This window comes from Larus michahellis, chromosome 2 (assembly GCF_964199755.1).
Source record: "Larus michahellis chromosome 2, bLarMic1.1, whole genome shotgun sequence".
Lineage (NCBI taxonomy): Eukaryota > Metazoa > Chordata > Aves > Charadriiformes > Laridae > Larus > Larus michahellis.
The window spans coordinates 138118588-138143664 of NC_133897.1; the positions used below are offsets into that span (position 1 = coordinate 138118588).

The 25077-nt window shown below is 43.2% G+C and overlaps 1 protein-coding gene across 6 annotated transcripts in view; it reads right to left on the minus strand.

Moving 5' to 3' along the window:
• The window catches only part of PAG1 (phosphoprotein membrane anchor with glycosphingolipid microdomains 1), a 117184-nt gene that overhangs the window by 17280 nt on the left and 74827 nt on the right, over window positions 1-25077 (minus strand). For all 6 annotated transcript variants that reach the window (XM_074577335.1, XM_074577337.1, XM_074577336.1 and 3 more), the window contains 3 exons: window positions 6182-6393; window positions 3649-3700; window positions 3012-3108 (listed from right to left, as the gene is read on the minus strand). In XM_074577335.1, the coding sequence (XP_074433436.1) occupies window positions 3012-3108; window positions 3649-3700; window positions 6182-6306 (274 nt within the window). In that variant the 5' untranslated portion in view covers window positions 6307-6393. The remainder of the gene's footprint in view (window positions 1-3011; window positions 3109-3648; window positions 3701-6181; window positions 6394-25077) is intronic.

A 25077-nucleotide genomic window follows, 5' to 3' on the forward strand; every position in this document is an offset into this window, starting at 1 on the left:
GGGATGCGTGGGTAGGTGCAGGTGTGTGTTGATGTTCAGCTGTACTCGGTTATACTGAATGCTTACAGGCTGCTCAGTACTCTCAGATGGGCGACGCTGGTGGGAGGCCTTGAACCAAGTGCCTTTAAAAACAGCCTTGTTACATTTTCTTTCCTCTTTCCATTTCCCTGTCCTTTGGAATCAAAAAGGAGAGTGTTCTTGCTTCGTCCCTACCCAGCCCTCACCTCGTTTTAACATGCCGGCCAAATTCTTGTCTGAATCGCACCTCGCTCAGCCCTGCCGCAGTCAGCCTCACTGCAGGCTACGCCAGAAGCTCCTTGCTGGGAGGCTATGCCATACTTCTCTTAGTCTCGCAGCACATAATGTAGGTTGACAACCTACTAACGAGCCAGCCATATGCACAAAAGAGAAGACTAGACTTCAGAAAGTAGTGTTAGGCAGAACATGTTGTTTTCAGGCCCAGAAGCGGGTCACGTATCAGTGTCTCTAGAGGGGACTGAAATGTATGGGACTTCTCATTGTAAAGTGCACCCATATGACATTTGCCTGCATTCAGGGATGTATACATGGGCACATACAGGCATGTTTCAGGTAGTATATCGTATGTAACTTTATGTGACACCATTTCTTTGAAAAATCACTTCTGAATAGCTTTACTTTTCTTAGTTCCTATGGTACTCTCTCAGCAAAATCAACCCATTCTTCCATTTTTTTCTGTGTGTTTGACATGATGACATAAAGCGTTGCCGAAGCAATCACTACCCTCGATTTGGTCGTTGTCATGGACGTCTCTTTCTCCTGTGCTCAGGGCATGCAGACTCCTGCAGTCAGCACCCCGAGGGAGCCTTTCCCTGACAGCAAAACTCAGGATGGACCTGGAGGTGTGAGTTGGTAATCCCTGCCTGAATGGGAGACGGGAGGAGAAGAAAAGGAAAACATCCTTCTCCATTCACTTGGCTCCTGCATAAAACTGGGGAGGAATAGATGGAATAGGAGGAAGTGCCCTATTGAAGTGTCCTAGGACTCGAGGTGTCCTAGTCACTACCCAGGATGCCTGCAGACTTCCTGAGGAACATCAGGAACCAGCCTGGAGAAGCTGGAACATGTTTTCACCTTCTGGTGCTTGCTCTCAGGGATTTCTGTGCTGTGCAGAGCACCGCCACAGGCCCCAGAGAGCACCCACCCCATTCCGCCTTGGGGAGGGATAATCAAAAGTGATGAGAGCTCACAGTTCCATGCTGCTGTGGTTATGGGTAGTGACACAGAAGGGGTTGGTGTAGATAAGGGGTTGGCACAGATAAACACAATGCTGGCAGGCTGGGTAAAGGAAAAAAACCACCGCCATTTGATGGTGCTGCTTCCATAGCCCTGCCCCAGCTCAAAAGACTAGCAGAAACAGCAAAAGACAGAACTATTAACAAAAAGAACGCCCGAAGTATAAATAAGAAATTAAAGCACATTGGTGCCTGCTATTCAGAAGGGTTGTTGTGCAGAGTGTAAGCTGAGTAATATCAGACAGTATCTGCTGGTTGACAGCACGCCTTTTAGTAGTAGCTTTGACAGCTGCGCGTATGGTGACTTGTGGCAAAGAGAAATGCTTCCCTTATGAAGGGATTTGTGCATCGAGTCCCTTCGTGACCCACATGCCTACATGCGCAACAAGCCCACGGACAGGAGCAGCGATTACCTGCAAAAAAAAAGTTTAAAAATCCCTTTGGATACTTGTCTCTGAGGGGTAAATATTGAGCAGCTTAGCCTCTGGCTGCACAGTGAGATGAGGAGGTAGGCGATGAGGAGAGCAGCCCATGGTGTTGGTGTGGAGACAACAGTTGGCTCCTGGCGGCTCTGAGCTGAGACTGAGTTTATTTTTAGGTGCAGCTGAGTAAGATATTTTCCAGTGATACTTCACTGTGAATCATTTTGAGCATTCAGCAAAGCAAAGATTAAGGAAAATAAAGGAAGCCTATTTATGTTGCCTGTTTTCTAAAATACAAAAATACAAGCGACAGCCTCACACATCATGGGACTGATCCAAAGCTGTAGTCCCCGGAGGAGGACCTGAAATATTTCCACAGCCTCCAGGACTGAAGCTCCAAGGTACAACTGCATCTTCTGGTCACATCCCAACTCGGTAGCTGGCCGAGATTAGGGAACGCCGCAGTCTTTTCCTGTACCTAAATGGGGCCTACAGGAAAGATGAGGAAGGACTCTTTATCAGGGAGTGGTGCAATAGGATGAGGGGTAACGGTTTTAAACTAAAAGAGGGGAGATTTAGATTAGATATTAAAAAGAAATTCTTTACTGTGAGGGTGGTGACACCCTGGAACAGGCTACCGAGGGAAGCTATGGATACCATTCCTGGAAGTGTCCAAGACCAGGCTGGATGGGGCTTTGAGCAACCTGGTCTAATGGGAGGTGTCCCTGCCCATGGCAGGGGGGTTGGAACTAGATGAGCATTAAGGTCCTTTCTAACCCAAACCATTCTATGATTCTGTGGCCTGGTCAATCTGCAGGTGTAGCTTGGTGGCCCAGAGGAGGACCTTAGCACCTTCCCAGTGTTGGCTGGTGGGGAGAACTGGGAGCCGGGGTGCAGGGCTGTGCCAAAGAACACCCGGCAGGGAAGTGGAGATGCAGCCTAAAACGCCAACATCTCCATGGGATGGGCTACTGACTGCCGAGCAAGGCAAACGTGCTTACTGCTTTTTTTAACTTGATCATTAAGTTTGGTGCGAATGATGTCCTGTGCGAAGAGGACTAACTGCCCTCCAGAGAGCTGCGTGCCTGACCGCCACCCTGGGATGCGGCAGCTGATCTGGCGTCAGACCTCCAGAGATGAGCAGAGGGGAACGCAGGGTGTTCAGACAAATGGCGTGACTGCGTGCTTGGAAAGCCAATGACGGCTAGAAACCTCCGACTCGAGGGACCACCACTGTGCAGGTAATGCGGGAGCTGTGAGCAAGGGGACGGCGCCGCTGGTTCACCCCCCTGCTCCCAGGGGCTGCAGTGCTCACCCTCGCCATTGCTGAGTGCCCCGTTCTGGTCGCTGCTCGGAGGGGGCTCTGTAGCCGAACTTGTGATGGAGTGGCTGAACACCTCCTTGTCGGAAGGCTGCAACACAAATTAGTGAGATCTAATCACTGTTGGATCAGAATAAACATTTGCATAAATAGATAGGCGATGAATTCCATTCTGCTCTCGGGAGCTCTGACTCACTGGTATTATTGGCAGAAGAGTCAAACCGTGACAGCTATATTCAAAGATTTAGGTGCCTGTGTTTACAGAAGTTAAAACAAATAAATACAAATATGCCCAGAGTGATCTCCCTTCCAACCTTTATGGTAATAGACATATACCATGGCCATGACCCGTGAGAAGACAGCAGCTGACAAAGGGGACACCGCGCTGCAAAGGGAGTGAAAGAAAGGCAGGAGATCTGCAGTACAACGGTGGCAGGAAGAGCACTGAGAAAGTGCAGATTATCGGGGTCTACACAAGTTCTCCTCTTCTTCCTATTCTGCTGCTTTTAAAGTTTCCTTTGCGCAGCCATCTCCAAATTCCTGAGCTATTTTCCAATCTGCGGTATTTTGCAAGGAGCTTGGTACAAACCAACCACAAGACAGACACAAGCTGCCAGAAATAAATACTTACCACATTCATCAGATTTTCATGATCTCCGTTCTGATGTTTGGCCTTCTTTTCCCTTAATGAAAAAGACGTATGAACTGTTACTACAGATTATGCTAATATACAAATGCCAGTCATTAATAGGCCTTACACACCTGCAGGGAACAGAACTGTGATTCAGAATGATATTGAAAATAGAATAACTGAAAATTATTACAGGGACTGGTATGACCTCTGTGTACAGTCACCACCGAGGCAGGGTGGTGATAAACATACCTGAAGAGGTACAACAAACACACACGAACCCTTGTCTCCGTCAGCGTGAGATCACAGTAAGGAGTAACTGATGATAATAAAAATACTATTGTCCTCAACTTATTCATATCTGAAATGCTCAGAGATATATGATGAAATACATGTTTTGGTGACAGACTACCCGGAGAGTTCCTTAAACTGCGTCAGTAACAGGTGTTCATCCTATGAAGAATTAAGCCCCACAAAATCCAGCCTACTCCCACTCAGGATGCTAAATATAATTAATAGTAAGCATGAGCAGTTTAAGAAGGCCTACAAATTTCATAGCAGCAGAGGCCTTCATTTTAAAATGAATCCTGCTTCACTGGGTACTTCACAGGACTCAAAGTATGGATCACGTTTCCAGTTTTTACCATTTTGGAAATACAGCTCGTACTCTGAAATACTGTAATAAACAACGAGCTTACTATAATAATAGTCCTTCCCCTAGACGAAAGGGCAAGTAAAAAGGTGAGAAAACTTTGACAATATGAAATCTGTGCTTCTTCTAAAGTCTGCGATGCAGCGCACTTCCTACATTAGCAACTGTTAAAATTCTGCCTAATTAGGAAATAAGAAAACAGAGCTAAGTAAGGCTGCACCAATGCAGAGAAGGGTTAAAGTTTACAAATACTTAATTTCCTCTCTGGAAGTTTTTCTGACTCTGACATTTCAGAAAGAACAGATTTTGTTCAGTTTTCTGTGTCCTCAACCATTTTTGAAGAGTAAGCTAGGAAGAAATTTTACATAATTGCATTTATGCATAAACAACCTGCCCTACAGAATGACCTGAAATGAAAAGATACTGCATCCAGACTAGCAACACAAGAATTTATTTAAAAGCATCACCAGACACTTTCTGACAATGTAGCTTTGTAATGGCAAAGACGTATTCAGTGGTTGGAGTCTGTTTTAAAAACACCTTGCTAGAGATGTTTCAAGGACTGGAGTGTTACGAGACAAAACATAGAACGATAGAACCATAGAATCGCCTAGGTTGGAAGGGATCTTTCAGATCATCATCTAGTCCAACCGTCAACCTAACTCTGACAAAAACCATCTGGCATGTTTGTGGGCTTAAGGATTTTTAAAATAGCTTTTATGCTTTTAAATAAATAAAAAAAACCATATTTCTACTATTTTTACACAGGTATCACAGGAAACTGATGAATAGGAAGATGCTGACATGTCACCTAACAGCTTAAAAAGGCATTTCTCCTGAAACACATGAAATTACAAGTTCCAACTTATGCTTTTTAGCGTTCCAACTAACTTTGGGGGTCTGGTCTTGCCCACAGCATTTTTTTTGCAATGTGAGCATTGGAGAAATCCTGCTGAAAACCAGGGCCTTCCACTGTAGACACATCTTATGCCAGTGTAGTGTATTTTATGTCCGCAGAACTTCCTCGATGCCCACAGCGCTGAACAGATGCAAGAACATGCTCCTACAGGCATAGGGGCCCAAACCAAAGATTTTGCTGCTGTACTGAGTTATGGATAGGTGTTTTTTGAGTTATGTGTTATAGGTGTTTCTTCTGCCTTACGCTTAGCTGATTGAACTGTGCTGCTCCTCATAGTGAAGGACCTGACTGGTCTGAGCTGGTGGAAGGGTGCCCTGGACTGAGGGCAAGCTGCCCAGCTCCCCTGTGGAACCAGCGGGGCTCAGCTTATGTGCCATGAAGCGGCCTTGAAATGTGAATAAATCAAGTCGGTAGAAGTGCCTGTGTTGGTGAAATTGAACCCTCTTATGGAGAAGAAAGTAAGCATAAGGTATGAGTACAAGACATTGATTAGTATCACTGATTCTCACTCATTTTGGCTTGAACAGCAGGATCAATTCCCTGGTTTTCAGGAATGGCCAAAGCTAAGCTGACGTATATAGAAATTGTTTTCCTTTCCTTTTTACCTAAACTTTTTTGGTCCTGTTTGGCCCACTTTTCTCAGTTTGAGGTTAGTGGTGTGATCTGCTCACAGCCAGTGTCCCCTGCGCTCCAGGCTTCAGCTGAGGAGCAAGCACCTAGCAAACAAACACAAGTGTTTTTCCTTCACAGCAAAAGAAAAAAAAAATAAATTTTAGATTTTAGAATGAACAGAACTGTGCAAATTCAAGTTTGCTCTGAAAGCAGAATTTGTACCGTACTTTTTTTATTTGTGTGCCTAAGTCCTCAGTATTTCTTGCTAACTAGTTATTAGCAAAGCTATTTCAATCCCCACTCCACTTGACTGAAGAACCATTGCTGCCTGCTGAGCTCCTGAGCCTTACCTGTTGCAGCTGGAGCAGAGGAAGATGAGGAAGGTGAGGAACAAGAGCGTTGTCATGGCTGCCAAACTTCCCCACAGGACGACGTGGACCTGGCCGCTGCCTACGAAACCACCCTCTGGCCCCATGGTACTGGCAGGAGCTGGCGTCACTTGGGGATGAAGAGGTTATTCCTTGGAGAAGGCTGGCATCTGTGCTGCATGCACCTTCTGTTTCTGCAAAAAGAAAAACCACCATGAGAGGTGAATATAAATTTTGAAGAGAATGAATCTGACAACTACAAATCTGTCAGGATAGATTCTCAAATCCAGATCTGGCAAAAAACCAGTTTCCAGTACCAGCCAGCCAGCCAAGGAGATTTTCAGCTACATTTCTGACGGTGACATAGAACAAACCTTGTCAAATGTTAATGCAAGCTGTTACCGATCTACAATCTCAACACAAAGAAAATGTAGCTCAGTATCTCTGTACTTGTGTTTTGAGGAAAAAGTTTATAAATCCACTTTGAGGCACAGAGTAGTCTGGTTTGCAGTGATATTTGTTAACTGCATTGAAAAGTGAGCTTTCCAAACCAACTTCTGCAAGGTTAGGAAGCCAAAACCAGAGATGCAGGAGACGTTTACCTCCCTCCCTCTCAACGTCTCCTGCCTCCACATGATTCGGTGATTAAAGTACAGTGACAAAAAAGGTAGGTAAATCTTTGAAAGTAATACCACAAAACCCTTTCTCGCAGCAGATCAGATCTAATATCATTTCTTTGTGAAACGTTTATTTTCTTAATAGCATGTCTGGAGAGTAATACTACTGAACTTTCTTTTTTTGCTTCTCCCCACCTGAGTCTAAGAAAACAACTCATGAGAAAAGTAGACAGAGTGGTTTTTAAGAACTTGAATAAACACAACTTCGGCTACAGCACAGCAGCCCCTGGAGAAACATCCCGGGGAAACGGCATTTACAATAGATCAGTTTTGGTATTCAATATATTCTAAAATTTTATACGTATTTTTGATGTAATACATTGTTGACATGGCAAAATTAAAAAGAAGTCTTTCATTCTGCACTGCTGAAGATATCAATTTCTCCATAATTTAGGGATAGGTTACGCAGAGTCTATTTACAGACTTTCAGCCAGACTTCAAGATTGATAAGCACTGAAATGGAATACAATAGCTAAGAAATGAGCAGTCATCTTTTGGGAACAAAAACGTAGCAGAAAAATAAGATTGAATAATGTCTAAAGCCATTAAGACTTACTTTAATTTTATACATATATTTTCACATATATATTTTTATATATGAAATATGTATGTACGCATTTATTTTTTTTCTTTGCAGCAGAAGCACGCTTTGAAATAGCAAATTAAATGAGGTACTAATATCATATCTGTATCAAAACCCACAATGTCAGCATTTTGTTATTAAAATCTTACGAGAAAAAGGATTAATTTCCAGAAAAAGGCCACTCACGTCAAAGGAGATCTGGTGAGTCAGCTAACTCTGCGACTGGGTAGCTCTTACAAGTAACATTTCTGTTCCTACATAAAATAGGCTCATTGCGTGCTACCATGCAGCAGGATCAGACTTCTGGACACCTTCCAAGAAGAACCAATTCTTACTAACTTATCCATGGTGGATAAAAGGTTTTTTTGGTTGGTTTTTTTTTTTCTTTTTCCTTTTAGATAGTAATGGCATTGCAATAACTTGAAATGGGAAGAAACACACAAAAGATGGAAAAAGTTGCCAATCCTGGAAAGACAAACCTCAAACCCATAAATACAGCGGATAGGAAGAGTAGGTGTCACACACCTCGCCAAAGCACAGATACATCTTACTGGTAGCCTTGAGCACCGACACCAAAAAGCCATCGCTCTTTGGGGACAACCACTGCCGAGCAATGTGCTTCTGTGGTTATCTTGGTAGAGCATGAAAAATTAAACCTTTAAAAACCATGGCAGACCACTCTAAAAATGATGTATTTTCCAGGTGTGAATCTGATACAGCTCTCCTCGTCCCTATTTTAAAGCAAAACTCGGGTTATTTCTACGCTGAGTCATAGTCACATCACTGACTGTGAAATGGAGAGGCCTTAAGAGAACTGGAGTCAGATTTAGTCAGAAGAAAACTTGGTGTAATGCCCGCAAAGAGCTCTCTGATGAGGTGCAAGGGCACCGAGCAATGGGATGGATTCCTGTAAAGGGGACGGACTGTCCTCATTCAGAAAACACTACAAAGCACACCGCACCGGCTGCCTTAACTAGCTCCAAACCTTTGTTAACTGTTTTGAATAGAAAGTATTTTTCTTTTCAACTTTTATTTTCTTTGAATTTTCAAAGACCTTTTCTGCCCTGCTAAAGCTTTTAAAATTGTTCTTAAAAGATCTTTTGCCTTCTTTTTCCCCCATCCTTTTGCCTTTAAAAAATAATAATTTTCTTCCTTCCTTGGAAAAAAAGGATGAATTGAAAATGAAATGTGAAAAAAATGAAAACTGAATCAAATCTTTTTTCAGTGTTTTTGTTGTCTTCTCTAATTTTCCTAAGAAATAAAAAGAGAGAATGCAAATGAGAAAGAAACCTCTTTTCTTTTTTTTTCTTTTCCCAAATATTGGGCAAAGAAAAATATAAGAAAAAGAATAGGGATTTAAAAATATTTTTCGTTTTTCTTAGAACAGAATCACATGTTTTTTTTAAAGCAGACACAAGATTGTCTTGAAAGATATAATTTAAATTATTTATACTACTAAGTTCATGATTTTATAGCTACTCTGAAGAGCAATACTACTCTCCTCTCAGAAGACTAAGTAATGTACCAAAAGCTAATGCAGTAGGAAAAGTTGTTCTTTTATTCTACACATACATTCTTAAGGCTGCTGGCCTTTAAATAAAGATAATACTTGAGCTAAGGAAAGCTAAAGGTGCATGGGGAGCAGTCCCATGGAAAAGCTGGGTCTTTGAAGACTTCAGTACAGAGTTAGGAAGTGCTGGGATGAGCAGGAGTGGATGGAGTTGAGCCTGGGCTTAAAAAGGAGCGAGATCAGAGGGAGTGAGCCAAGGGAGACCTACGTCTCAATGGCAGGAGTGAAGTGCAGGATTGAAGCTAGACATGAGACATCCCACCAGGCAGAAGCCAAATGGAGCAAAGAGAATGAGCAAGGACAGAAAATGTAGTTAATTTACAGCAAAAGAGCAAGAATTCAGATACCAAAGCTTTGACTGTAAGTTGAGAGAGAGAGAAGTGTCAGAAAAGGTCAGAAAAGTACAGTGGCATTCAACCAGGCGAGGCAACTGCAGGAGACACCAGTTACCTGTGCAAGCAGAACAGAGTAACAAATTGGAACAGATTGATGACAGATCAAGCCCTGCATGAGGGAAGCTGAGCAGGCAAGGTGTGACCAGTGACTCCTCTTAGCTCCTTGAACAGCGAAAGCTTGGCATAAGTGCTTGAGGACCTAGAAGCTGCTCAGCATACAGGACAACCAGACATAAATATAATTATAATACCAAAAAAGCATGCCTACATTCACCCTCTGTGAATCCTTCTCACAAAATGCCATCTGAGGGCTTACTCTTACTGCTTAATGCCTCCCAAACGATGCGGCTGAAATCCTATTCACTCAGGATGGTGCCTTTAACACAGGAGATCTTCTGAAATACTTGAAGCTGGACAAACACCCAGCTGGACCAGCCCTGGGCAGAAACCTGGCACAGAGCTACACTGAAAGTACAACTGTCTGGACTCCCTCTGCTGCCACTTGGTGAATGCCTGGGCACTCAAATGTTAACGTATGACTAATAGAATGGATTTTAGAGCTGCGTCAGCGGATAGCTTTAGAGGGAAACTTATTTGCAATCATAACTATGGAACAACAAGCAGCTAATGTCAAAAAGCTCTTAGCTGAAATGGTTAAAGTCTGCTTTTACAATAAAAAGCGATATTGTGCTGCCCTCTGGTGAAGCTCTCTGTTTGGGGACAGAGACGTGTGGCTCTTGTGAGGGTGCTTCAGAGCTAAATGCAATCCCTGCTGCTGCTGATGGAGCTGACCCGGGGCCTTTCATCTGCTGGGCTTGAAAAAAGTCCTCCCACCACGCCTGAGTGACTGCCAGACTCGAACAGTTTAACCTTGCAGAGAGACATCGCTGAGACAGAACAACAGTCATTTGAAAAGTGGGTTTTTTTTTTCGTACATGAAGATCTTTTAAGATGAAGATTTCTTTTATTGTCCCCTTTCCACAGAAATCTCCACACAAGTTGCTGGTGATGCTGAACTCTAAAAAACAGTCACAGAGACAGGCCTGGAACACCTGGGTAAAAAACCGGGTTATTTCATCTAAGGCAAAATGCAAACCACAGTTTGCATTCACATTTCAAAGCCACTGTCAGTTCAGAAAACTAATCCTTACACTATATTGAATAAAATTTCTCCTCCTTGTGGGAACTTTCTCTTGCTTTTCAGACATCAATATTTGCCATTAGTGGAACCTATATGACAAATACTGCCCGTAGCCATTTCCTCAAAATTGCACTTAAATGCCCAATTACATTTGCGGTTTCAGAAAGACGGATATTTCATTGCATGACCCGCGCTTTCATGGTGAATAATGTGTTATTTTTCCTTGCAGCTGTTGCAGGGATAAAGCAGAGCCGAGGCAGTTCAGCCTGAGCTGGTGACAAGGGGAGTTTAGGATGTGCAAGTGCAGATTTGTTGCCAAAGTGAAGAATAAAAAAGATGTATTGGGGGTGAAGCAGTTTTGAGTGTAAGATATAGGCTGCAATTTTAGGGAGCGCATGGAGCGACAATTTCAACTAGTGAGGAAAAGCTTGGATTGAGACCTGAACTCCTCTGAAGCCTGGCAGCGGACAGATCCAGTGAGTTTCGGGTCTGAGCTGGATTTTCTGAGCAAAGATCTGCCCAAGATTACAGTGAAACATGCACAGGATGTGCTTCGCAAGAAACACGTACGGGATGTACTTGGCGAGAGGCGGACGCCATGGCCTGGTGATCAGGGAGGCCGGGCAGGAGATGGCAGCGTGTCCCTCTCCCACTGCCTTCCTCCCGGCTTCTGGGTTTCACAACCGCTCATTCATGTCCTGCTGCAAACCACACTCGGCCCACACTTTCCAGAGGGGAAAGAGTGGGAAAGGCCAACAGCTTCACCTCTCCGCTTTTCTTAGTGAATTATAGATGGAGCGTAGACAAGGGAAGAAATTGTTTTGACAACTGAGCGACTTTGAATGTGAGAAGCCAAACGCGACAGGACAGGAGAGTTTCGGGGAGGGCTGCGGGATCGCGACTCCCTGTCCTGGGCTGTCAGGCTGGATTCGGCTAAAAGGGACACTGCCCGGGAGCTTCACGTGCTCGCCTCTGTGCTGGGCTTTGGTTACAGGGCTCCTTCTTGGGCCACTCCATCTCCTACCGCCCTCCTCTTCTTCCCACCCCTCCTGCTCCCAGTGCTTTCAGTTACCCGCTGCTGAACGGCAAAACCAGATCAGTCAGATCATCGCTTGTGAAGTTTCTCCAAATGCCCTGCAAAAACAAAAAAGTTGCAAGACTGATCTATGTTACTGTTTCTGCATCTGCATTGCCTTGTTTCAGCTTCCAGCTGTTTATGTGTAGATCCAGTACTGAGCTACACAAAACCTGAGACCAAGATCACCTTTCCCATGCACTACCTCCTGCATTTCACTTTTGGGGTTCCTGTGCACTATATGAGGACAAATCCTTTCCTAGAAGACCTTCTGGTTCTCCTAGGACCAGAAGACCAGATTAAAGCTCTTCTGGTGCAGTTGTGTTTTGAGCTGCTTGGTTTGGCAGTACCCATTTAACAAGAACAGTTGAAGACAGACACGTCCTACTCCAAGCAGTGAAGAACTGCTGCAGGAGACCAGATGTGCACATAATTAAAGCCTGGTCCTGGAAGCCTGATTCTGGAAGGAATTACTGACATGGACTGTGCTGCTGTTGCAGGCTGTCAGACGAGCTTTGCAGAGACCGTGCGTGCCATAAGCCTTCAAAATAGTTCATGTTTCTGCTTTATGAAGCAGCAGAATAATGAGGTTCTGATCTAATTCCCCACTGTATCTACTTTTACAGAAATCATAGCTGGCTTATCAAAGGATGTGTGTGCTCTATAATTCAAAAACAGATCTAAAACTGAACAGATCTAAAACCAAAACTGAACAGTCCCAAACCACCGGTCACTTTTAACCCCTTCTAAGTCTTAACATCTCTGAAAGAGAAGCCAAATCTCTCTGAAACCATCCATCTGTGGCATTGCAGAAAAATTTAAAAAGGCCTTTGCAGCAGTAAACGCTGATTTACACCGCAGTCTGCATTCATATTCCAATCAACTCATTCATGCCTTGTCAGACCACGTCACCTCCAGGTCAACATATTCAAACTTGACCCGACTTCTCCTTCTATGCTCTCCTCTCTACTCCTTCTAGAATTTTAGCAATTCCACACAAGCCTGCATCGTAGGCTGCCTCTCCTCCTCAGAAAGACATTTGGGAAAGTGGAAAGAATCCGGACAGCAGTAAGAACAATTAAGCGTAGAAATCCAAGAGCTCGCTTCAAGGCAGTGGAATAGTTTCTATTAAAATGGCGGAGAATTTTAGAAAATAGGAGATGTCACGAGTGAGGTTTTCTTAGCAGACCGTAAAACTGGATTTTCAAAGGAAGGTGAGCATAATTGCACGTGAACGTGACTATGTCCCAGTGAAACGCAGTCTGCATCCTGGGGTTAATGCATGTGCATAATTATCCATCTAACTTGTCACGTAGCTAGCACATTTATTTGCCACATTCACAAGGTCTTTCTGTGTATAAACCATACGCCAAAGGTATCTTCCTTTATAAATCAAGTTCTGAGCAAACGGGTTTTTAAATTGGTAACTTAAAGCTCACAAATTCATCCCACGGTGGGTAATACCATCACCCCCCGTTTCACTACCAGCAGGACAAAACCCCCCAGCACAAGCAGGGGAAAGCGGAGGGCTGCGGACACAGCCTGCAAACGCGGAGCGTCGGCTGGGCTTGGCCAGCTGCTGAGGAAGAAACCGATAATGAAGCCTCTGTGAAGCAGCTCCCAGGAACACCACCACATATTTTCCCCAGGCTTCAGCAGCCAAATCATGACTGTCTCGAACGCGAGAGCAGAAAAAGCTTTATCTGACGAGTGACCATGCCAAAGATTACAGCTTAATTGTAGCGTATTATTCTCTTTCCCACACCCCCACAATGTCCCATATTGCTTTCTGGCTGCAGTGAAGTAATTAGACCACGATTACTGCATACTTTAGAGCATATAGAAATGAAAGCTGTCTTTGTGAAGTGTTTTCTAGCTCTGACACAACTACTCCTGATAGCTTTGCTTTTCCTGGAACTAGATGCTGTTTCATATTAAACACAGCCTGTTAATAATTGCATTTTGCTGTTTATGTAATTCTACCACGCCAAGTCCCCTTTCAGTCTTTGCAGTGCAACAACATTTCGAGCAACCCTTTTGCAAACTCAAGTAATAATAATGGAAGCGGAGAAATTCCCCCCAGCCTGGGAAGTGGGCACACACAGAGATTGGCTCTGTCATCTGACCTAAAAGTCCTGTAAAATCCATGGCAATATACTTGTTCTCAAACTGGTGTTTGAATCAGGCCCATGAAACACAACAGATAGATAGATAGTACGTTTCTAGAGGCTACTTCCAGTTTCCAAAGGACCCTGAATTTATAAAAATACAGAAGATTGCAAAATATGCAGCAGCAAAACACAATGCTCTGCTTGTCTCCAGTGAAATGCTGCTGAGGAAGAAGTGGGACTTTTTTACAAAAAACAAGACTACTACTTAGAGTGGGATCCAACTTCTGTATGTTTACACCTCTAAAAACAGGCTTTTACTCACCCGGATGCTATCTACGGGATCCCACCTGAGAGATCTCATCACAGGAGAAGGCTAAATGACTTCCACTGATACTTAACTTCTAGACTGATAAAATTTTAGTAGTCAAAGTGAGATTAGCTCTACCTAAACTGAGAAATTTAAAAAAATGCCTCGTATCCAACTGTCAGGACATTACAGCCTTTTAACGTGCCTTGAGATCCCACCAAAATGAAGCACACTAAAATCATTCTAATTTTGAAAATCCAAAGCAAAAAGAGTTTTAAATCTAAAAAGCCCAGATTACTGAGTGCCAACACTAGCGTATATCTATAGATACTAAATTCTGCAAGACAGGAGTGTTCCAGGGAAGCTAAAGCGATGGTCCTTGGAGGTAGAGCACAAATTACATCTGAAGGGTTTGTTATAGTTAAGATTAAATAATCTTGAAGCAAAAGGAATTAGTGAGAAATGAGCTGTGTAATATCCCACAGCAAGAGAGGCAGCGCTCAGTCATTTAACTTAGCGACAGGCCAATTTTAAGAAAATGGTGTTCACCTTGCGATGTGCTTTGTAAAGGTGAAGAGCTATTTCAAGTTCAAATTTCTCGTTATTCACTCTAATTGAGTCAATAAAGTGATTTGTAACTTTTTAGCATTTGTATTTCATTAGGAATGTCAGCTTTTCTTAAATATTTGGTGCATATATGCAGAGCCTTCTTCACTGCTGGAGGTCCCCGTCCTGAAGAGTTTACATTTCACCTAGGTAAGACCAAGGCAGAACATGAGAGAACACTGTGTAAATAACTCCATTTTCATGAAAAAAACGTCCAAGACAAAGAAGGATTTGGTGGGTTTTGAAGAGCTCTTTGGCAGAGATGAGAACTGATCCCAGATGCCGGGTGTCCTCAGGTGGTGCTGCATCTACACGATCTTCCTTTTTTCCTTCGAGCTGGAAACACAGCCACGTGATCCTTGATGGAAGGTGCTGCCTTAACTTCAGTCATGTAAAAATAATCTAAACTGGCTGCCTGTGTGCTCTGTGTGGCCAGTGAAGACTGACTTCTACCTGTGAAGACAGGAGTACCTTCAAAGATAGGAGACTAGGTATAACCATCAAAGCTGGTCATACCTAGTCTCTTCCTTTCAGACACACAGAATTCAGAGAGGGAATGTCTATAAATCACGGACAAAAGCAGGGGAGGTTAATGTGTGGTGACCCTCTGGAAAAGGCTATGTACAGCAGACATGGTTTGAATTCTTGACTTCAGACACACTCCTTTGAGTTGACTTTCTTGGTTGACACATGAGAACCGAACACATGGCTAAACCTTTGCACAGTGGGAGCAGCACTGACACACCAGGTCTTTTCATGGCCTCACCTGGTTGCCCCATTTCATTGCACTTTCTCTCCAAGACTAGCATTATCATGCCATTCTGTCCTTTTGAGTGGAAGCAGAGCTGGGGCAAATGAAGACCACCGCTTGCTTGTGACAGTCCAGCATATCCTGTGGCTTCACCTCCCCATCGAGGCACCGGTGCTGCCCCACTTTCCAGCTGGAGCAGCCTGGGGTAGCGAGGCAAAATAAACCCCATTGTTTCCTGTCCCCCACACCAACGTCCTGTCACAGGGTGCATTTTACCCACTTGCTCTCCTGCTGTGGAGGGGGAAATACAAAGCTCTGGGCTTGATCCCGAGGGACTGAGGCAGTAGATGCTAATCATGGGTCCTGCGGGATTGATCTACGAGCTGGGTTCCCCCCACGCACACCCAAACCCCTCACTCCCTCATCATGACACACAGCAAATACAATTATAAGATCTAATGAACTGCAACTAATGTAATTCTGAAAGTCTTCACAGCTAATGAAAACCAGGTCTTCCCCTGCTCAATTTAATTGAGATGTTTGCTTCATACACTGTGGAAAATAAATCCTCCGTAAAGCTATGTATGAATATTGCATTTACATAGCCAGCAAATGCAGTTGCCTGTCACAGTTTTGGGCTCTTTCTTCTGAGGACTGGATATTTAATGGTAGGAAACTATCTGTGAAGGGAAACGGACTTCAGAAAAGAAATACTTTCTCATGTTGTTTCAAGGCAAATCTCCAGTCTGAATGTCATCTACTAACTACCGCTTTGCAATCTGAACTTGGTATAAACAGAACATTTCCTCAACATGAATAAATCATGATCCCTAATAAAAACACACTCCTCTTGCACCTAAGCAAGAATCAAAAGACAGCAGTTGGCCTGTAGCTTGTAAAGCTTGTTGAATAACAAATGACTAAAAAAAGATATCATTTTTTCCCCTTCCTCCAGTCTGTTCTTTTTGCTGCCTGTTGGCATCAGTTTTTCTGCAATTTAAGCATCACTAATGCTGCGAGACTTCCCCTGCCTCTGTGCTTCCCCATGTTACTATCATTGGCGCTATTTTAGCAGGAAGCACTACAATATGGGTAGCACTGCAGAGAGAAGGATAAATGCATCATCATTTGCCTGCTGCAAAAAGTTCTGCTACTACTTTGAGTAAAGAGCTGCCAAAGCACGATGGCAGAGAAGCAATTGCTGGTAGGCAGGACTAGCAGAGCATCGCTTCACCTCACGCAATCGATAACCAGCTTGGCTTTTCTTCTTCCAGGTTTCGGGTTTGCACTGACCGAAATCATTACTTTTTCCCCACTGAACTTGATCTCATTTAAGGTTTCGAAGCAGAAGAATAAGAGTGGAGTTTGATGAAAACCCATACTGGATACAGGATAATTGCTCTCCAGGGACAGGAGAAACAGTCAAGACAGAGCAGGTAAGGAGACGAACAGTTTTAGACTGGTGATGTACGAGGGGAAGAGCAGACAGCAAGCTCAAAACTTCTGTACGGCCGGTCAGCAGTAAGCACATCTCATTCACACAGCAGCTTAGAAGAGTCTTTCAGCTGTGCAGATGTGACCACCGCATGCACACGCACCAGAGTCCTGAGCCCGTGTCCACATGCACGCACACCACGGCCAGGAAGCCTCCTCCACCTCTGTCGTCTTGCCTCCTTCTGGTACCTTCAGCCACCCTCTGCCACCCACAGAGCCTCACTCCTCCTTCCACAGCCGCCGCCTCCTCCACAGTCCCAAGAGGCCACAGTTCACCTGTGCCTCACGGCTCCATGAGCTGCCATCAGTTCTCCCCCCACCTCCAGGCTTGGTCCTTCTAGCAGGGCACTGCCATCCTTGCCATTAGCGGAGTATTTCTCACCCTGGGCAACATCTTTGTTTTAGCACTTCTTGCTCCCTGAATTATTTTGCTATAATAATATATCAGTCAAACATACTCACACAAACTCCTTCTAAAATTACCGGTACTGATACCAACATCTATTGATTACTGTGGTTATGGCCTATTAATATTAGGATGCCCAAGTGATGTGAAAAGGCAGGGCATGTCAGAAATACAAAGGGCAGGTGACAAGAAATACATGAAAACACCCTCTCAAAAAGAGAATGAAATGATAGCAATTAAGTAATAGGACTGCTTACCTAAAATGTGGTAAATAACATTAAGTAACATACGAGACACAAACATATACGTGCTAATGAGAAGTCAGCTCAAGAATACGTGCAGCTACAATGCACACAGCCCCCCAGCAATTTCAACAGCTAGTTATCTTTTACAATTTACCATTGCATCACTGTTATAATACCCTGTTCAGGTCTGATTTTCCTTCACCAAGCAGTCTGGATTTCACCCGCTTTATCTTTATTCTTTGAGAAATTTGCCATGCTCAGGCCTGCTGTAATACCCTCCTGAACGTGGCTCGTTTTAAAAGATAACACTACATGGTGAACAAACCCTTTTTTTAATCCTTTTCCATCGCTTAGGGAGACAGTTTTATTGTAAAGCAATCAGATTCTGCGGACAGAAACAAATTTCAAAGTTTTCAAAGAAACCATTCATAAATCAAGAGGGTGACCATTAGTTATTTGAAGTTGAAACACTTACAGGTTAATTTGATGGCAGAAACAGTAAATTAATTTTTCCCTTTCTCGAAAGATTTTTCTCGACAACAAGGCACAGCTGGCGAACTGCCTGAAGAGCAGAGGTCGTCCAGCTCTGCATTTACTTAGACACAATACCAAATTGATGTGCTACTTTCAGAAAAACAACAGTGCCATCTCCTTTTAGAGAACCCTTTTTGAATTTTCAGCTGTCTTGTAACACGTGACCGTAGACCTTAGTTTGGGGCAGCTGCTAAACTACTTACTTTGCTACGTATCTCCATGAGTTATTCAACTAACAGGAGAAATGCAAGACTTGAGTTCGGCTGGAAGAAAGCAAAAACAACAGAAAAACTCATCACGCTCTTTACCCCAGTTTCACAACTCTAAAAATAGCAGAAGGGAGCTAACAGATATTACGTGGGCAAGAATGAGAACCAGATTGGTGAGTGAGAATTTATTCTTAGAAAATCCCTCATTTTGGAATGGCAACACACAGGCATGCACTGACCCAGATAGATCATGGCTCCTATCATTCCCTAGTGCATGCACACAGATAAAATGCTGACGTGCACCAAAAAGGTTTGGGGCAAAAAAGCAAGCAAAATCTGCACGGAAACTGCCAAAAAAAGAAAATGCACAGCAGCTGGCACACAACTGCTTATAATAGGCAAAGACAGCACTGCTGGCAAACACAGGTGAAGTGAAGGCAAGGAAAAGGCAAAACAATGATGGAAAATTCAAAGGTCAGCCCAAACGGATGGAGAAAACAAGCCAGTTGCCATAGAACACCTACTGCTGTCTCAGAAGGACTGTCATTTGACCCATTTCAGGATGCCTAATTTATTCCACTGCCCAGTGATCAAGCCTCAGGGCCACAGATTTCCTCCTGGCACAGCTTTCTGACTTGGCTGGATCCCCCGTGTTGCTGTTCTGTGACTCTGCAGATGAGACTGGAGGATTGGGAGACCATGAGTCAAATCCACAGTGTGTCTCACCGGCTGAGTTACAGACCACAGCAGAGCAGTAACGTGGGCAGCAACTACTGTTTCCTCTCCTTTCTTCCTCTCAGCCCTTCCAGAATTTTTTCATGTCCTATCAACAAAGTCCCAGGTGGCGTTGCAGGCTCAGCAAAGTGTCACACGTGTGACGTGATGGGTGGGAGTCAGCCACCCATCATGAGACGTGTGAGATGCCCAGCTGTGTCTATGTGTGAATGATGTGTCTGAGCCTCCTGCATTCCCAGGGGCTACCAGGCAATGGAGCCTGGTGAGGGATGCAGCTGACCAGCCCCCGGGGATACAATATAGTTGCCTAACGGTAGGCAGCTAGGACCACTTGAGTTGCCTGAGGACATCCAAGCTGTCTGGATGTCTATGCAGATATGTCCACGGAGATGGACAACTTGATGCAGGAACTGCGGGAAATTTGTGCCCTTCTGGACTGGCAGCTGGAGGCCAAGGGGCATAGCCCATGGCATTTAAAACAGCATTCAATGCCCTCTCTTTAGGCAGATGAAATCTGCATCTGGATGTGGTTGGCAGATGTGGCACAGGACCTACAGAAAACTCTCGTGCTTCTCAAATAGCGATTAGAGACATGAACAATGTCCCAGGGCATCTCAAATGGCACCAGCTGCTTCTGGGTGGGCAACTGAAAGGGGCCGGGATCACCACTGACTGCAACAGGGCCTGAAGGTGCCTTACAGGTACTTGCCTAAATCTACGAGTTTTCATTTACACTTAAATCTCATACCAGTAATGTCATGCTTAGCTTAATTGTTACAAAGATACAAGCATCTTCCTCTGCAATCATCTCCTACAAAAGGCTGAATGCTCTTAGCACTAAATCCTTCTCAGAAAGCTGGAAGGATTTATGTAGGGTTGAAACATTTTAGTCTAATATCAGAAGAATGCTTTTCTCCAAGCAGAACAACGCCAGAGCACCACGCTCCTTCCAGCTGGCAGGGCAAAAAAATGCATGTCCAGATTTTCAGAAACACTCACCACCACAGACCCTATAACATTTAATTATCTGATGGTGCTTAGGACTCCGGGTAGAGAAGAAAAGAAGCAAATAAAACCACACGAATCTAGTCATCATATGAATATTTAAGACCCCTCTGCTGGAGCGTCAATGTGTGGGCTCATATCAACATTGCATTAAACATCGCGATGCAGCTACAGAATGTATGTGTAAGCATAAGATTAGAAAAAAAGGTCAAAAGACCCATATTTGGAAAAAAAAAACAGAAAAGTTCTTCTCCCTTCATGAACACATTTAAACAAAGCGTTCATTTCCCTGTAATTTTTCCCCATTAAAATTTTACGTTACTGCAAAGAGACAGGTATGCAGGGAACTTCTGGCCCAATTCTATTCCCAGTCGCTCTCGTATAATAACTGCAGGCAGAACTGTGTCCCCTCTGTGGAATTATGTGCAACTCTAGGGTTCTCTTTATTTAATACAATGTTAACATACACGTCTACACGCTAAAATATTAAACCTGCATTACAGGCAACTATTTGCCCAACTAATTTACATAAAAGTAGAATAAATAATAAAACCTTTTCTGATCCAGTTAAAGAGACCAGCGACATTTATAAAGTTATCACAAAACGCAGAGAAAACTACAACAGCATTCTTGCTGCTACAGAACGTTTCCAGGAATATCAAAAACTTTAAGTCAAGTCATAAACTTCTTTTGTAGGCTATCCTTGCTTTGTCTTTAATACTGGTGTGCTGCTATGAATAAAATAGCTAAGTGTCCTGCAGTTGGTGCTAAGCGTTAGTTACTATTTTGTGAAAGTATGCTGAAACTTAAATGTCAGCCTTCAGTGTAAATCTGCTGAGATTTAGTCTCTTCCCGGAGTAAATCTATTATACTTCAGTAAATAGATGGGATATAAATAAAGTAGGAGCTCTGCAGAGTTTAAAACAGCAATTGCCACTGTATTAACAGGCTTATGGCAATGTTACTTAGAAGTATTTGTTTTAAAGTCTCAGCAGGCTCGTCCTGATGCCTATTGTGTAAAACCATCTGCCAAACAGACAGAATCGATCTCCGAGTGTGTCCTGCTTAGTTTGTAAATTTACCTACTGTGACTAAGTACATAACTCATTATTAAAAACAGTCAGACCTGGTCTTTCCTGAGGGTAAACTAATGTTTCTCATCATCCTTAAAAAAACCCCATACACCAAGAGATAAGGAATAGGTAAGGCATTTAAATAAGAGCCAGTATTTGAAAGGCTTACTCCTGTGGCCTGAATCAACATGCAAACGCGGACTCCCAATCATCTTCACGAGATAATTACAATTCATAATTGGCACTTCTAAAGCGTTTTCACAGAGCTGTGCAAATATTGACTAATTAGCCACACCAGAATCCTGTGGGGTAGGTGAGCAGCTACACTAAGCCCCTTGTGCAGCAGAGAAAATTGCTGGGGAGAAACGTCCCAACCCTTGCCCGCCGAAGGGGCTGAGGAACTGGGGAGGTTTCCAGCCCCAAGCCCCTCGTCCAGCCCGTGTTGCTCCGACTGCTGGAATGTTACCTGCTCCTCTCTTCCAGAGAGCGCATGAGATGAGCTCTATTTTAGCAGAGCTCTGGAAACAGTGGCCAAACCTCAGTTTGTTATCCAAATTCCCGTTAAACAAAAGGTCTAGATATTCAAATGTCAGAATAAAGCCTGAGGATCTGATACAAGTACATGCAGTATTTACAGGAGGCTGGTAGCCTCTTCTGCTGAGGAACATTTAAAAAATGTACTGCACAATTATGGCTTATTCCCAGAAAAAAAATATTACATAGGTACTTGTAACTAAATAGTAGAAAAAGAGCTCTACATGTATGGAGTGAGACACTCCTTTACTAAAAATTCAGAGAAATCTTACTACCCACTGTGTACCCACAATGAAGGGTGAAGAAAGCGTGGAAATCCCTGTTAGAGCCTCCAAGAGGCTCTCCCTTCATCACGGAATAAAACACAGAAGGCAAGCAAAGTTATTAGTCTAGAAGAAGGGCCTAAAAACAGAGTGAAGATCCTTGGAGGCTACAGCATCTAGAAAGTCAAATATGCCACTGAATGCTGCCTCCATTAAATCCAGCTCTTCAATTAAATTGCCCTTAGGAAAGCAATGATTAGTCATTAGTGTCTCAGGTTTTCTGGTTTAAACCAGCAAACGCTAATGATGGCTTTATTCCAGAGCTTTGTTATTAATCACGACAGTCAGAGGTGACAAACAGGTCTCTTCCAAATGATTGTATTATCACAAGCTTACAATGTATACAATATACATACAGAATATGAATCATTTTTATTTGGTGTAATCCTGCTTTGTCTATTGAAGCCATGGTTATATGTTGTGTCTAATTTCAGCTACAATCTCTTTAGGGCAAAGATTGTGTCCCTGTGGTTTTGTAAAGCCCCATTCACAGTTATAATGGCATATAAATTAAATAAATAAGGAACTGCGGGAATTTATTCTCCATTTATCAGGAATTCACAAGTGAGGATTTACATATTTTTAAATGGGTTTTATGAAGATAGGGTCTTCCAGAGATCTGGTTCACTTCTGTTGTTTAGAAATTGGGAAATGGCTTTTAATTTAACTGCAGCAACTATCGAGGTAAAAATAATAACAGGCCAAATCAAGTTAGTGTGGTGACTGGCTGAATACGCAATCCAGTGTTACTCCACTCTGAAGTTCGTTCTTCAGCCTGGTTCATGTGTAACTGCTTCTGAGATAAGCAGGTTTCCATCCCTGGTATAGAGTATTAAGATGACGGTATTTTAACTACTGCATTAGTTATCTACTCTGAGCAAGGCTAGACAAAACAAATAGTAGGAGCAGAGCAGAACTGGATGCTCTAGTGAGCAAAATTCGTCAAAAACCACCCAAACCAAAGCCGTACAGATTAGGTGGCTTGGGCTGCAATATGATAAAAGGACAAAAAGGGCTTCTGTGCTCAGAAAGTTTTATTTATATTATTTATATTGGTGGAAAGAATGGAGAAACAGTCCAACAAAGATTATTAACATTTTCTACATTTGGCATTCCTGGCCATTTGGCCCCCAGACGCAGGGAGCTTGGGGGATCACTGCCACAGCCAGAAACACACTGTCGGTAGTAATACGGGAGAGTCATAAGCCAAAGCAAGTCTATGATAAGGCTCCGTATGCTACAATTTTTGTGCACACACACTTTTTTTTCCTCTTCAGGAGGAAGAGAGAAAAAAACAGTGACAATTTTTGTCTCTATATGGAAATATGTTCATGAAAACAAGTGTTCAGCCTGCTCTGAGGCTTTGATAAGCAGCTCAAAGGACCTCAGGAGACTGCTGGGCTGGCACCTGGAGCTGGCAACTTAGTGAAAACACAGGGCGACTTTCGTCTGTAAGAATAAAGGATGAAAACTAGGGTGAGTGCCTCTTTTCAGGTACACCAGTGTTCATCTACAGTAGGTAAAATACAGTAATATTGGTGAAATGAGTTGGCTGTGTTATTACAAATGTTAATTGTCCATAGGGTTTGGTCCCTATGGTCGGAACGTGTAATTACAGCTGGACATTCCCAGTCCTTCAAGGTGCCAAGCCCAACTTGTCGAACTCATAATTTTTCTCATTTTTCTTTTTGCTTAACAAAACTAAAACCTGTACAAGGAACAGCACGGGAGGTCAACTCTGTACACTGGGATGGAAAAGGCACCCATTCGCGCTGAGTTAATCAGATGTCCTGAAGTGGCCATTCACCCTCAAAACACATTAGCATGTAATAGCAGCTGCTCATCCTCTGAGCGCAGATGAGTGCTGGAAAGAGGTGCTGAGAGGCTTTCTCCTAGAATTACATGTCACTGGTTTAAACATTATGTGAGGAAATTATTTTAATTGCCCTTATCAGTGCGGGACTGAAATGGTCCTATATCAGTCGTTATTTTGGTAGGAGCAGTGCAAATGTCTTTCTCTGGTCAGGGTGTTGTTTGAGAAGAATGTGTACGTACCTGAGTTTCTAGAAAGCCTCACCACAAAATACAGTGAAAGAAAATTGCCCCAATAAAATAGCTTTGCAAAATATTAGCTACTAATGATAGCTGTTGACCACAAGGCTTACATACAAAGATCCGATATCTTGCAAGTATGAGAACCGAAAGAGCAAGATTTGTTATTTTTGAGATAAATGTTACAGTTCAAACGTCACAAACCATATTAAAGGCATTCAAAATTGGCTCTGGGATTTAAAGAGAAAAAAAAAAACAAAAGACTTACACTGTGGTAGGAAGGTTGGTGGTGATCAGAGTGCTAATGACCATGAGAGAAACATGAGATTTTTTTTTTAGGCATCATTATCCAGTGGCCTTGAGTGCTAATCAAAACAAGGACTATAATGCCTGCTTTAATGGGGTTTGTCTCAGTAATGCTTCTAAATGGAATCAACTACATTAAATCCAGACAAGCTACGAAGAGAGATAAATGGCAAAACAACACACTGAAAACCTAAAGATTCTTTTAATATACTATTAACTGAGTTACCATCCATGGCATTCACAGTTAACTGTGGTTTTGTAATCCATTTGCTGAATTGTACAACTAAAACAGAAATGTTGCTGTCCTTCTGTTTAAAACAACAGATTAAATAAGGCCCAAATTAACCTCCAGAATGGCTAGTTTGGCAAATACTGTACTAGAACAGGCTGTGTATCTATTTTCTTCTTTAAAAACACAGAAAGCCATTCTCCTGGAGTTTTTTCCTAAAGTAAATAGAAGGAATCTGTCCCCACCGAGGTAGTGCTGCACATAAACTGAGCCTCTGCACATCACAAGAAGGATGTCCCGGCAGACCAAGGGCCTCGCACGCTCCCTCACCGACCACTGCCACTCCCCACGGCTCCAGTGCTGCAGGGACACACACTGAATGATCTCAGTAGGCTTCGGATCGTCTTCTTAATGCTTACAGGAAGGGGCACCGAATGCCAGGAAGATTAATTCATCGCTGTCCTTCTCCTCCTCCTTGTTCCTTTGGCCTTGCTCATCTCTCCTCTGCATACGCTGG